This window comes from Esox lucius, chromosome 6, assembly GCF_011004845.1.
Source record: "Esox lucius isolate fEsoLuc1 chromosome 6, fEsoLuc1.pri, whole genome shotgun sequence".
Lineage (NCBI taxonomy): Eukaryota > Metazoa > Chordata > Actinopteri > Esociformes > Esocidae > Esox > Esox lucius.
This window is the reverse complement of record NC_047574.1, coordinates 6,022,699-6,035,415: the sequence shown is the minus strand read 5'-3', so window position 1 is coordinate 6,035,415 and position 12,717 is coordinate 6,022,699. Positions and strand designations below refer to the sequence as shown.

General features: G+C 48.5%; 1 protein-coding gene across 10 annotated transcripts in view; it reads left to right on the top strand.

The window, feature by feature from the left end:
* dock1 (dedicator of cytokinesis 1) overlaps positions 1–12,717 on the top strand; it is a 263,696-nt gene that overhangs the window by 35,166 nt on the left and 215,813 nt on the right. For 6 of the 10 annotated variants that reach the window (XM_034292884.1, XM_034292883.1, XM_034292881.1 and 3 more), the window contains exons 11-15: positions 1,487–1,559; positions 5,067–5,209; positions 6,533–6,658; positions 6,794–6,918; positions 12,584–12,682. In XM_034292884.1, the coding sequence (XP_034148775.1) occupies positions 1,487–1,559; positions 5,067–5,209; positions 6,533–6,658; positions 6,794–6,918; positions 12,584–12,682 (566 nt within the window). The remainder of the gene's footprint in view (positions 1–1,486; positions 1,560–5,066; positions 5,210–6,532; positions 6,659–6,793; positions 6,919–12,583; positions 12,683–12,717) is intronic. The other 4 variants (XM_034292885.1, XM_034292888.1, XM_034292886.1 and 1 more) reach the window with 1 other exon arrangement.

Below are 12,717 nucleotides of genomic sequence, written 5' to 3'. Positions count from 1 at the left end.
CTCCACTACAAAGCTTCTGTATGGGGATCAGAGTGGATCAAAGCTGCGTGATGTCAGATCACTCCCAGTTTGAAGAGGGAGCACGCCCCCACTACAGCTAGCAAAATCAAATCAGAGTTTCATCGGTCTCCTCTGCAGATTAGGCAGGTGTAATAGCAGGTGTTTCCGGTCTCCTAACCATGTAGAGGAGAAACAAACTAATAACATAAATCATATGAGAATAGAATTATTCATACGACAGTAGACATGTACAATCATTGGTATATTACCCCGGCTGTACAGGAAGTGTGTGCGTGCGGGCATGTGCGTGTGCGTGATGACGGCTAACGAGCAGAGACTTTTGATGCAACTTCACGTGTAAAGCAAGCATTCTAGGTGTAAAGGCTCATAACACTGCAGTTTAACAGACAGTCTCTCCAGACCCGACGTTCTGAAGTTTGTGGATGGGATCATTCTGGATGGGTACCATGTAAGCAGGGAGAATGTTGACCGAGAGAGGCTAGCATGTTGTGGTTAAGTTGAAGGGCTGGGTGAGCGGGTCATTTAAGCCTGTTGGTTTTCCTCCAGGACCTGGTGTTGTAACACCCTCTCTGTTCATGTTCATCCACTGGTTTCTGTTATTTATGTCCAGTTAAGACTTGGACAGCTCGGTGAGTGGGGTTCCTTGCTAATCAATGGCCGTTATTGATCGATCAAGTACATGAGGAGTGACGGGCCATGCGCTCTTCTGTGGAGGAATGGAGGTTGACTGCCTGTTTTACTCTAACAGTGATGGATGTGACAAGCTGTTTTACTCTCTCCAACAGTCATGGATGTGACCAGCCTGTTTTACTCTATCCAACAGTCATGGATGTGACCAAGCTGTTTTACTCTCTCCAACAGTCATGGATGTGACCAGCCTGTTTTACTCTATCCAACAGTCATGGATGTGACCAAGCTGTTTTACTCTCTCCAACAGTCATGGATGTGACCAGCCTGTTTTACTCTCTCCAACAGTCATGGATGTGACCAGCCTGTTTTACTCAATCCAACAGTCATGGATGTGACCAAGCTGTTTTACTCTCTCCAACAGTCATGGATGTGACCAGCCTGTTTTACTCTCTCCAACAGTCATGGATGTGACCAGCCTGTTTTACTCAATCCAACAGCCTTGGACGTGACCAGTCAGTTTTAGTCTCTCTAACAGTCATGGACGTGACCAGTCGGTTTTGCCCTCTCTAACAATCATGGATGTGATCAGTTTGTGCAACTCTGTCTAACCGTAATGGTTGTGACCAGTCGGTTTTACTCCATTTAATAGTCTTAGATACAACCAGTTGGTTTTACTCTCTCTAACAGTCATGGAGGTGATTTGTCTGTTTTACTATCTTAACAGTGATGCACGTGACCTGTCAGTTTTACTTTTTTTCTAATTGTATCGTGACTCGTTTGTGTAACACTCTCTAACAGTCCTGCATGTGATCCGTTTGCTTTGCTCTCTTAACAGTCATGGACGTGACCGACATCATAACAGGCAAGATGGATGACGAGGACAAGCAGCATTTCATTCCCTTCCAGCCGTGAGTATGAACTATGATGTATACACAGACATTATACAACACCACGTCTCCAGTCCCCTTTAAATTGCCAAATTGTTGTTTGCCCTCCGTGAAGCAGGGAGCATAATGTGTGTCGACGCACTCCTCCGCCAGAGCCGCCATTTCCGTCATGGTTGAAACCCCGGAGTCCGGGCCTGTTTGATAACTCCTCTGCCTCTGACACCTGATTAGCCCGGCTGGAGTCCCAAATGGACCCTATTCCAAACGTGGCCCTGTGGGCCCTGGTCAACGCAGGGCGCCATGCAGGGAATACGGTGCCTTTTGGGACCCGAGCCTCCGGTATTGTCCGTAAACTTAATTAAGGCTCATCTCATTAACTGTCTGTGGTCCTTGGAGGATTGTCTCTGTCTGCAGAGACACGGTAACCTTTCCCTTCACATCGGCTCCTGGATAATTGGAAATGCTTTAGCTGGGCTTCCTAATGGCCCCCTAGCACCTATACAGTTCACTACTTTGGACGGCGGCATATGGGGCTCATATGTCTCTTGTCAGAAGTAGTGCGCTGTTAGGAATAGGGTCCCATTTGGGCCTCTGCAGTTTAGTTTAGTCGACACGGTAGATCACTGGAGTTAACTGCTTCATGTGCATAAATCATGGACATAATTAGACGTTTCCACAGAGCGTAACAGGAGGAAAGACAGGGGAAGTATGCGTGTTTCACATTTGGACTTAAAGGGACCTTTTCATTGTACTACACGCGTGAATACAGACATGCGTGACCTGAAGACATCTGCAAGTTTCAATATTTTTTTTTTCCAACAGCACTGTTCAGAGTGCCTGAGATATTACCCATTTAAAGTTTCTCACCTAAATTTAGTCTTGTGAATGTTTGAAACAGGATTGTACCCACCAACCCTTAAAGATGGAGTCTGTGATTTTTGGCCATGATTGTGTAACGGTGGAGCTGTCAAGACGAAAAATTTCCCCCAAAAAATGTGTGTCCTTCATGTGCCGATTTCTACCTCACGTCCGCACACCACTTCCTTATAGACTTGGACATTTCTGAGGTATGATTATGTTTTATAGATTATCAATTTATAGCCAAAACACCTCGCTCTTTTAGGTGTTTCGTTGACTGCAAAAGCCACCGATAGCATCTTTCAAACATACACGCATGTTAGTAGTTTATTCATTGCCAGCTTGCGTATTGTGCTGCTGTTCTAAGGCGAGCTCGCACAGGAAGTGCTTAAGAAGGACTGTTTGACGTTAACACCTTATTAGGTTTGAGATAGCTGGCACTGGAAACAACTATGGATGGAAATGGTGAATGGAGGCTTAGATAAAATGTAATGTTTAATATAGACATGCCTGAGGCAACACCACTATTTGGGTCAGTATGTGTCCCAAAACTGACCTATTTACTGCGCTAAGAGAGTGGGGTGCTATTTGGAATAGTTAGACCAGGGCTAGTGTGGTCACCTCCTCTAACCTGGTTTATGTCATTTAAATGCAGTACACTACAGTGTTATTGCTGTATAATTCAATCAAGGCCTTCCTGATTCCCTTACAAATATTATACATTTTCTGAATACACCGTGTTCCTTCAGGCATTACTCAAAGTGTAATGAAACAAATCTGTTTTGGGATATTAATAACCAGGAATGGGTAAAAAGAAATTCTCTCTGGAAGTGTATCCCCCTCTTTAATGGACTAGGTCACCTTTTGCTGTCTGATGGATGGTTGAGGCCTGGTGGTTGAGGACTGGTGGTTGAGGACTGCTGTGGCCTGTGTAGATATGAGCATCTGTGTTTGAGTGGGGTTTAAACCTCCCCTCCGGGACCCCTGAGACCTTTCACATTGTCGTTGTAGCTCTGAACTAATGGATTCCTCTGATCAAGGCCTTGTGGGTTATTTGACCAGTTGAATCAAGTGTGTTAGCTGTGGAATATTCAGCTGTATGGAACAGCCTCAGGTTCCCGGAGGGGAGGGGCTAAGATCATCTCCGATGCTATACCTCCTCTGTGACACACGTCTGTTCCCCGATCACTCTTCCTATTGGCTCTTTTCTCCATCTCTCGAAGTCGTGACAGACGCCGGTGGTGGCTGGTGCCACTTTAAGTGGGCAGAACGGTTTCACAGTAAGGTCTGGGATGGGGGAAGTGGAACCAGGTCAGACACATGGTTTCCCTCCATGCTAGTTATTATCATGAGGCTGTCGTTGTGTCACTGGCCTCGTCCTGTTCTCCACTATGCTTGTTTTATTGCCCTTGTGCATTTACACACATGGCATCACTCCTACACTTCCATCTCTCTGTCTGTCACTCTCTTCCACGCTCTTATTGAGCAGCTAACGTGCTCTCTAGTTTCCCAAACCACTTTATTTTTTTAAATTTTATTTCACCTTTATTTAACCAGGTAGGCTGATTGAGTGCAGGTTCTTGTTTGCAATGGCGACCTGACCAAGATAAAGCATAAGTGCAAAGACAACATAAAATGACAAAATACACTAACTACACTGTTTTTGTATGCACTGCACTGTACCACTGCACTTTACCACTGCATCAGTCGATCACTCTGGGTCTCTGACTAAGCTCCACACACTAGGTCTTTCAGAGTGGAGGGAAACACCTGTTTCAGTTTTTCTTGGGTTTCTGGGCACCGTAGCAGAACTCTGTCAAAGCTTCATTGTTCTTTAGAGATGGCAGTCTTAGTTTTAACAGAAGACCTTAGGAGCTTTCCGCTTTTCGGGACTCTTGCCCTTGTGTTGCTAGGTAATATATTCCTTGGGCCTCAGCATAAACTGGCTACCAAAACTGGTTTCATATTTATTAAGAATATATGCATGATGTTAACAAACTAAGAATGTTGATAAGATTTTAGTAAACTAAGAATTGAGACATCATGTTACTTAAGTAAGAAAAGAGACGGGATGTTTGTAAAGTGAGAATATAGATGGGATGTTGCTTAAGTAAGACCAGAGACAGGATGTTAGTAAAGTAAGAATAGAGACAGGATGTTAGTAAAGTAAGAATAGCGATGGGATGCTCATAAAGATCCATTAATAAAGATAATGTTTTGAGTGGTCAAAGTCAGTAGTGGTAAATGGTTCAGGTACCAGTACCTGTAGTTGGAGGCATCATGTCCTGAACTATTATCTCTTGTGTGTTCGTTTCCCGTCCCATCCTTTACTGTGACCTAACATGGCCTGTCTGTCTCTGTGGTATACATCACTGTTACCTGTTACTCTCTTCTCTGTTTTCCTGCTCCACTCTCCAAAACCCTCCCATCCTCCATTCAATCTGCCCTCCCTCTCTCCGCTCCTCTCTCCATATCCTCCTTCCCTCCCTCCCCCCTCATCCTCTCTCTTCCCCCCACTCCCTCCTTTTCCCCCTTAATCCTCCCTCCCTCCCTCTCTTTCCTCACTCCCTCTCTTTTCTCACACCTCCCTCCCTCCCTCGACCTTTCTTTTCGTCGTCTTCCTCCTCTTTTCTCCCCCGTGGTGTGGTGCCTGTGTATTGGCTGCTCCAGGCTGGCGTTGGATGATGCCATACATCGCCACCAGCAGCTGAACATCTCACGTTTTTCACCCAGGGTGGCGGGCGAGAGTGACTTCCTGCAGGCCGTCATCAACAAGGTCATCGCAGCCAAGGAGGTCAATCACAAGGGTCAAGGTAAAGTGCCTGTGGTTGGGCTGTATCATGGGGGGGTGCTTAGGAGATCTGAGTAAAAGGTCCAAGGGGGAGGGTGTCTAGGCTTCTGCATGGGAACACAGACCTAGGGCTGTCTGACTAGAAGGGCCTGGTGAGGTCAGAGAGTTCAGTCCCAAGGTGAAGTTATTAGTGAGCAATGGAGGGACATAAGTTACCATGAGAAAGGAAATAAGATTCAATAGACCCTGTTCCTGGAGATATACCCTCTTTCAGGTTTTAACTCCAACCCTGTTCCTGGAGATCTAGCCTCTTTCAGGTTTCTGGTTCATGAACACCATTCAAACCCTGTGGAGTGTTTTAGTAACACCCTGTCCTAAAGGATGAAACATGGAACAGTACCTCTTCCATTGGAATCTACAGTTACTCTGCTACTACATCCTATCCAGAACGATGTACAGGGGCCGTTAGGTTTACGTGTCTTCCTCAAATACACAACAGCAAGTTCCTCACGCCATCTTCTCTGGGAGCCAAACCGGCTGCCTTTGGATTTCGGAGCCAACTGTCTGTCCGCCGGGCTTTCTGCCCGCCCCTGTTTCTGCCGAGTGGCTTCAGCCCACGTTGGGGGGGGGGCGTGTTCTCCGGCGTACTGTCATACTGTATGAAGATGTCCTGAGCTACATGTCACATCCACTCAGTCAACCCACAGAGCAACCGCGCACGGTGCGTGCGTGCGTGTGGGGGTCTGTACGCGTGGAAGGAGTCAGGGAGTTGCCAGCAGTGATGTCTGTCACGCTTCCATTTCAAAAGATTTTCAGCTCTGCCTGAGGAGAGGGGATCAGTCCCCGTGTCGTGTTATTAACCATATGCCATTTGCATGGGGGGGGGGGGGGGGGGCTGTAGCTTTTACAGTGCCACTGTCTTATTGTCTAGGGCATGACAGGGTGTGTGTGTGTGTGTGTGTTCATGAGGCGGGTACCATAATGTTGGCACACCCTGGACCACACCACCCTGTTGGCCTCCAGCAGTCTGGATGAGTTAAACATCTTAGCAGGTGTTGAGGGTATGAAGATTAAACTGAGATCCTTATGAACTTCTGACAGATATGAAGAGAGGTGAACCTGTGACCTTTAAACTCATTCTGGTTGTTTACAGGTGAACATGAGTCACATGACATCTGGTGGCCTTTCTGGGAACTTCTGATTATCGGGGGTGTCTGGAATTATCTCTATGCACGGAGGCTTCACATGACCTGCTCCCTGCTTCATTGACTGATAGATAATAAGTAATATTCTCTGTTGTCGGATCTTTGACTGGTAGATAACCTGTAATGTCCCCTGTTTCTAGGTCTTTGGGTGACCCTAAAACGTCTCCCAGGTGACATCCATCAGATCCGGAAGGACTTCCCTCACCTGGTTGACCGCTCCACTGCTGTAGCCCGCAAGATGGGCTTCCCTGAGATAATCATGCCAGGTAGGTGTCCCTGTGATTTAGGACACTTTGCCAAAAGAAAAATCTTGCATGTAAACCCACGTTGAGGTCTGAGGAGCGCAGGGCAGGTGGTTTGTCAGGGAGGTGCCGGTGTCTTTAAGGCTGTTGTGTTCCCAGGCGACGTGCGCAACGATATCTACGTCACCCTGGTCCAGGGAGAGTTCGATAAAGGCAGCAAGTCCACGCCCAAGAACGTAGAGGTCACCATGTCGGTGTACGACGAAGATGGAAAGAAACTGGAGGTATTGATGCGCGCGCGCGCACACACACACACACACAGCATATAAATAAAAACACATTTAGCTGATGGTTTTCCGTAACATCTTTCCATCATCCCTGTGTATTAGATGTTGGTCATCCTGTGAATTGGACCCAGAACCCTAAAGATGTCACACTCCGTGCAGGGTCACTATAAACTGGACTGACTTACTGAAAAATTGATTGTCTCGTCTCACTGCTTTTCGGATCTTGTTTTGTCCACCTCATGGTCCATTACCTGGAGGGTTTGTAGAGCTGCAGTTCATCTCTCCCTGAGGGAAGCCAGTGATTAGCTGAGCTAACTGGACCTGAGTACCATTCCTCAAATCTCAGCTTGCTCAACCAAGCGATTCTCCCCAACATACTCTGAAACTCGAACTGCAGTTTTTTGTTTTGCTTACAGTGTACAGCAGATGCACGTTTATAACATCTGCAACGCTGCCGCACACCGACCCCCCCCCCAACACACACACACACACACCACCCCCCCAAACACACACACACACACCACCCCCCCCAAACACACACACACACCACCCCCCCCAAACACACACACACACACACCACCCCCCCCAAACACACACACACACACCACCCCCCCCAAACACACACCACCCCCCCCAAACACACACACACACCACCCCCCCCAAACACACACACACACCACCCCCCCCAAACACACACACAACCCGCCCCACACACACACACACACACACCACCCCCCCCCCAAACACACACACACACCACCCCCCCCAAACACACACACACACACACACCACCCCCCCCAAACACACACACACACACACCACCCCCCCCCCCCAAACACACACACACACACACACCACCCCCCCCCAAACACACACACACACCACCCCCCCCCAAACACACCCACCCCCCCCAAACACACACACACACACACACCACCCCCCCCCCAAACACACCCACCCCCCCCAAACACACACACACACACACACACCACCCCCCCAAACACACACACACACACACCACCCCCCCCAAACACACACACATCACCCCCCCCCCCCAAACACACACACACACACCACCCCCCCCCAAACACACACACCACCCCCCCCAAACACACACACACACCACACCACCCCCCCCAAACACACACACACCACCCCCCCCAAACACACACACACACACACACCACCACCCCCAAACACACCCCCCCCCCAAACACACACCCCCCCCCAAACACACACACACCACACCACCCCCCCCAAACACACACACACACACACCACCCCCCCCAAACACACACACACACCACCGCCCCCAAACACACACACTACCGCCCCCAAACACACACACCACCCCCCCAAACACACACACACACACACCACCCCCCCCCCAAACACACACACGCTGTCTCTCAGGCTGAGTAGAGCGGTCCGTGCTGGGGCCCTCATCACTGTCTCTCAGGCTGAGTAGAGCGGTCCGTGCTGGGGCCCTCATCGCTGTCTCTCAGGCTCAGTGGAGCGGTGGGTGCTGGGGCCCTCATCGCTGTCTCTCAGGCTCAGTGGAGCGGTCCGTGCTGGGGCCCTCATCGCTGTCTCTCAGGCTCAGTGGAGCGGTCCGTGCTGGGGCCCTCATCGCTGTCTCTCAGGCTGAGTGGAGCGGTCCGTGCTGGGGCCCTCATCGCTGTCTCTCAGGCTGAGTGGAGCGGTCGGTGCTGGGGGCCTCATCGCTGTCTCTCAGGCTGAGTGGAGCGGTCCGTGCTGGGGCCCTCATCGCTGTCTCTCAGGCTGAGTGGAGCGGTCCGTGCTGGGGCCCTTATCGCTGTCTCTCAGGCTGAGTAGAGCGGTCCGTGCTGGGGCCCTCATCGCTGTCTCTCAGGCTGAGTAGAGCGGTGGGTGCTGGGGCCCTCATCGCTGTCTCTCAGGCTGAGTAGAGCGGTGGGTGCTGGGGGCCTCATCACTGTCTCTCAATCTGAGTAGAGCGGTCGGTGCTGGGGCTCTAATCACTGCCGCATGCTGTGTTCTACCGTGTCTACATAATAACGACAGCTGAGCATGATGGCGCTCATTGCTGATTATTGCTGCTCCCAGGGGTTGGGTGTGTGCGTGCGGTGGGCCACATCCGAACCCATGATGCGTCACTAGACCACCCTGGGACCCGAATCAGGATGACAATGATCCGAATCCATCCGAGGGTGACGGGTGGCACCGCAGAACCCCACCAACACTTCAGTAGATAATTGCCCCCGATGGGTTGGAAGGGAAAGGCATCCACGGATGAGAGACGGAGAGTGGAGGAAGGGACGTTATTCTGGGTCTGATTTCAGATTAGTGCCATTGTTGTCGGAGGCCCCTTTAGGAGACTTTGATTAGACGGTTTTGTCCTAGTTGTCAAGGATGCTTCCGTGTCGTCATGCAACTTTTCCGAGAGGCTTGTTGTTTGTCTCATCGCACCGGCTCCCCCGGGACCCCCTTTGATTGTCAAGGAGCTTCCACACCCTTTACTTCATGTTGCACACTCTCCATTATCTGTCCTCAGCTTCCTGTCTCCCCCTGGACGGGGAAATGCTTTTGCTAAACGCTTCTCTTCGCAGATTGTAATTGGTTTTGAAAGATGAGAGAGTGCACTGTCATTTCCTGTCTCTACACGCATCACTTCCTGTGATTGTTTGAAGGACAGTTGAGGCTGCTGTTTTGATCATTATAGATCCTTCACTACTCTGTTAACACCACTGTGTCGACTGCCTAGCAAAGACACGCAATCTTACACCGTTGAAAGAGATTGTTTGGGATTTATGCAAAGGGAATGGTTACCCATTTTCCCAGAGTCAGGTGCTCGCTTTTCCTGTAGACCTCTAGTCTTTGTGCTAAGCTAGGTAGTGTTTTCTCAGAAAACTACCTCTAACTTCTTTCAGTCTGAAAGCGCAGACGCAAACATTCCATCCACAAAATGCATCTTATTTAATCTTATAAAGGGCTCAGTCACCAAATTCCAAACTGTCCTTTTAATTGTATAAACAAGTCCCCAGACGAGGTCTGTTTCATCTCATTTCGAAGGGAGCCCTGGTCCTGATGAAAGTGGGCCCATCCACCAAGGATACATCGACACCGTCGGCCCGCTGCTTTAGTCAGGGTAAACCCATCTGTCCAGTGTTCTTGTTCAGGCACTCGGCTATACACATGGGATCTGAAGCGAGGCCAGGCGTCTTGCGTGGCACTTCACCCCGATGTTACGTGAAGGGGTTGAATAACCCACCGGAGGCCCCTAGAGGCTGGTTCTCCGTGGAGGTTCTCTCCACCTGCTGCCGACAGCTATTACACACATTGATCTGGTTAACAGGCGCGCGGTTGATGGGATTTGGCTGCTTCTGATTGGTTGGTGCAGTCTGATTGAGAACAGTTAGTGTGTGTTACCCCACCAAGCACACATGCACTTTCAATACTTTATTTGAGCCCACAAATCAAACCCTGGGGATCCACTAGGGAAAGCTAATTACTTGTCTGGACCTGTATCACCAGCTGGTCTCCCGAACAACACACACAAACGCTCGCGCGCACACACACACTGCACTAGCAGAAACTGCAGGTGGGGCATTGGGCAGTGAGGGCAAATTTAATATTTAATTTCTCATTTATTTCTCATTTATCCTGGTGTTGTCTTGGGAGTTGTGATTGGTTGCTGGGGTGGGCAGACAGGCCTGCTGGTTTTGTCTTGGGAGTTGTGAGGTTGCTGGAGTGGGCAGACAGGCCTGCTGGTTGGTGTTGATTGTTTATGATTATTATTTGGCATTAACACAAACCCCATGACAATCGATGGATATATAAAAGCTTAACAATACTAAGGCCATGTGAATAATTTGAATTCAAATGGTCTGACTCCTGAATTTAAAAAAAATAGTTTTGATAAATGTCTGCCATTTTAAATCCAGATGAGTCAGGGAAATGCGTGGATACCATTTTGAATTTCCTATAAGCGAAATGTAATAATAAAATCCATTGTGAATGATGTCAACTACATAACCCAAACTGCAGGATTTCTAAAGACACGCTGGCTGCCAACATTTTCAACAATTAATCTGTACCTGTACCAAACCTATCTACACAATAACACAAAGCCATTATCGGTATAGGAAATAATGTAGTTATAAAATTACATAAACTGCGGTGTCAATTTAAGATTTGAAAACCTACCATGTTCAACTTGAAGTTTTTTGCTCGTATCTATGTTTGTCCGTAGTCATTGCTGCAGCCAGCTCAAGGCTGAAAGCCAGAGTTCGTGATGAATAAGTGTGAACTGCTTTACCTCATGGTAGTTGGAGAAAGCTGTAATAATCTGACTGTGATGACAGCGTAGATGGGTGGCTGTGTTGTAAGACTAGTGTCCATGCCATCTGTTGGCTAATTGGGACGGAATAATTGTTTTAATAGTGTTATTGTATGAGATTGTGTTATCCCACATCTCCCGTCTCAAGAATACATACAGTGGGGAGAACAAGTATTTGATACACTCCCGATTTTGCAGGTTTTCATGTAGAATGTATGTAGAATGCATGTAGAAGTCTGTCATTTTTATCATAGGTACTCTTCAACTGTGAGAGACGGAATCTAAGACAAAAATCCAGAAAATCACATTGTATGATTTTATAATAATTAATTTGCATTTCATTGCCAGACATAAGTATTTGATCACCTACCAACCAGTAAGAATTCCCGCTCTCACAGACCGGTTCGTTTTTCTTTAAGAAGCCCTCCTGTTCTCCACTCATTACCTGTATAAAAGACACCTGTCCACACACTCAATCAAACAGACTCCAACCTCTCCACAACGCTCCAACCTCTCCGCAACGCACAGAGCCCAGTTTGCATCGGCAGCAAACAGACCTCCGACATGCTGAAGACGTAGCCATCTGGCTAATGTTTTGTCGGTTACGACACGGCCGCCATGTTGCCTACGTCAGGACGTCCACTGGGTCCCCGTCGGAGCCGTTCAGAATATTGCATTTCACCCACGAGATGCATTTAAAATCGCAATTTCCTGACTTGTCGTGGACCGGCACCGCGGTGGATGTCATCTGAGTCGAATAAAAACGTCAGGATGGCTGGATGGGACGTTCTATGAGCCCCGTTTCTCTGTTCCAGGGGAAATAAAATTCACTGTGCGCCCAGGACTTCCGTCCACGTGAGAACGTCATTCCTTTTCTTTGTAGTTTTTGTTTTCTCTGGGAGTGTCAGCAACGCCGCGGAGAGGATTATCCCTTCTCCTCACGCACAAGTCAGTGTCATTTGGAATATATTTAGTTAAGTTGGCCTTATCCTTCGTCACTCAAATGAATAATCCCATGCCTTCGTCACTCACTTTCGCGTCACTCCCCTTTGTAATCACTGGCTTGTGTTGTCATTCAGCGTCATTGTTTTGTCACGGCCTACCTTCATCACTAATTGACCATCATCGTCATCACCTGGCCTTCCACCTGTGATGCTCTCTGACTCTGGGACACTGGGTTTGAATCCTTGGACCAGTCGTGTGTTTGTGTCACATGACTGTCTGGATAAAAGCATCTGCAAACTGCCTTGTTATGGTTTCAGCCGTATCCTCGCTGTTGTTGTGACTGTCTGCTTCTCTCTCTGTCTCTGTCTCTCTCTCTGTCTGTCTCTCGGTCTCTCTCAGAAAGTGATATTCCCTGGCGCTGGTGACGAGGGAATCATGGAGTACAAGTCTGTCATCTATTACCAGGTCAAACAGCCACACTGGTACGAAACCATCAAGGTCAGTTTGTTGATCTACATGTGCGTGTGTGCGTG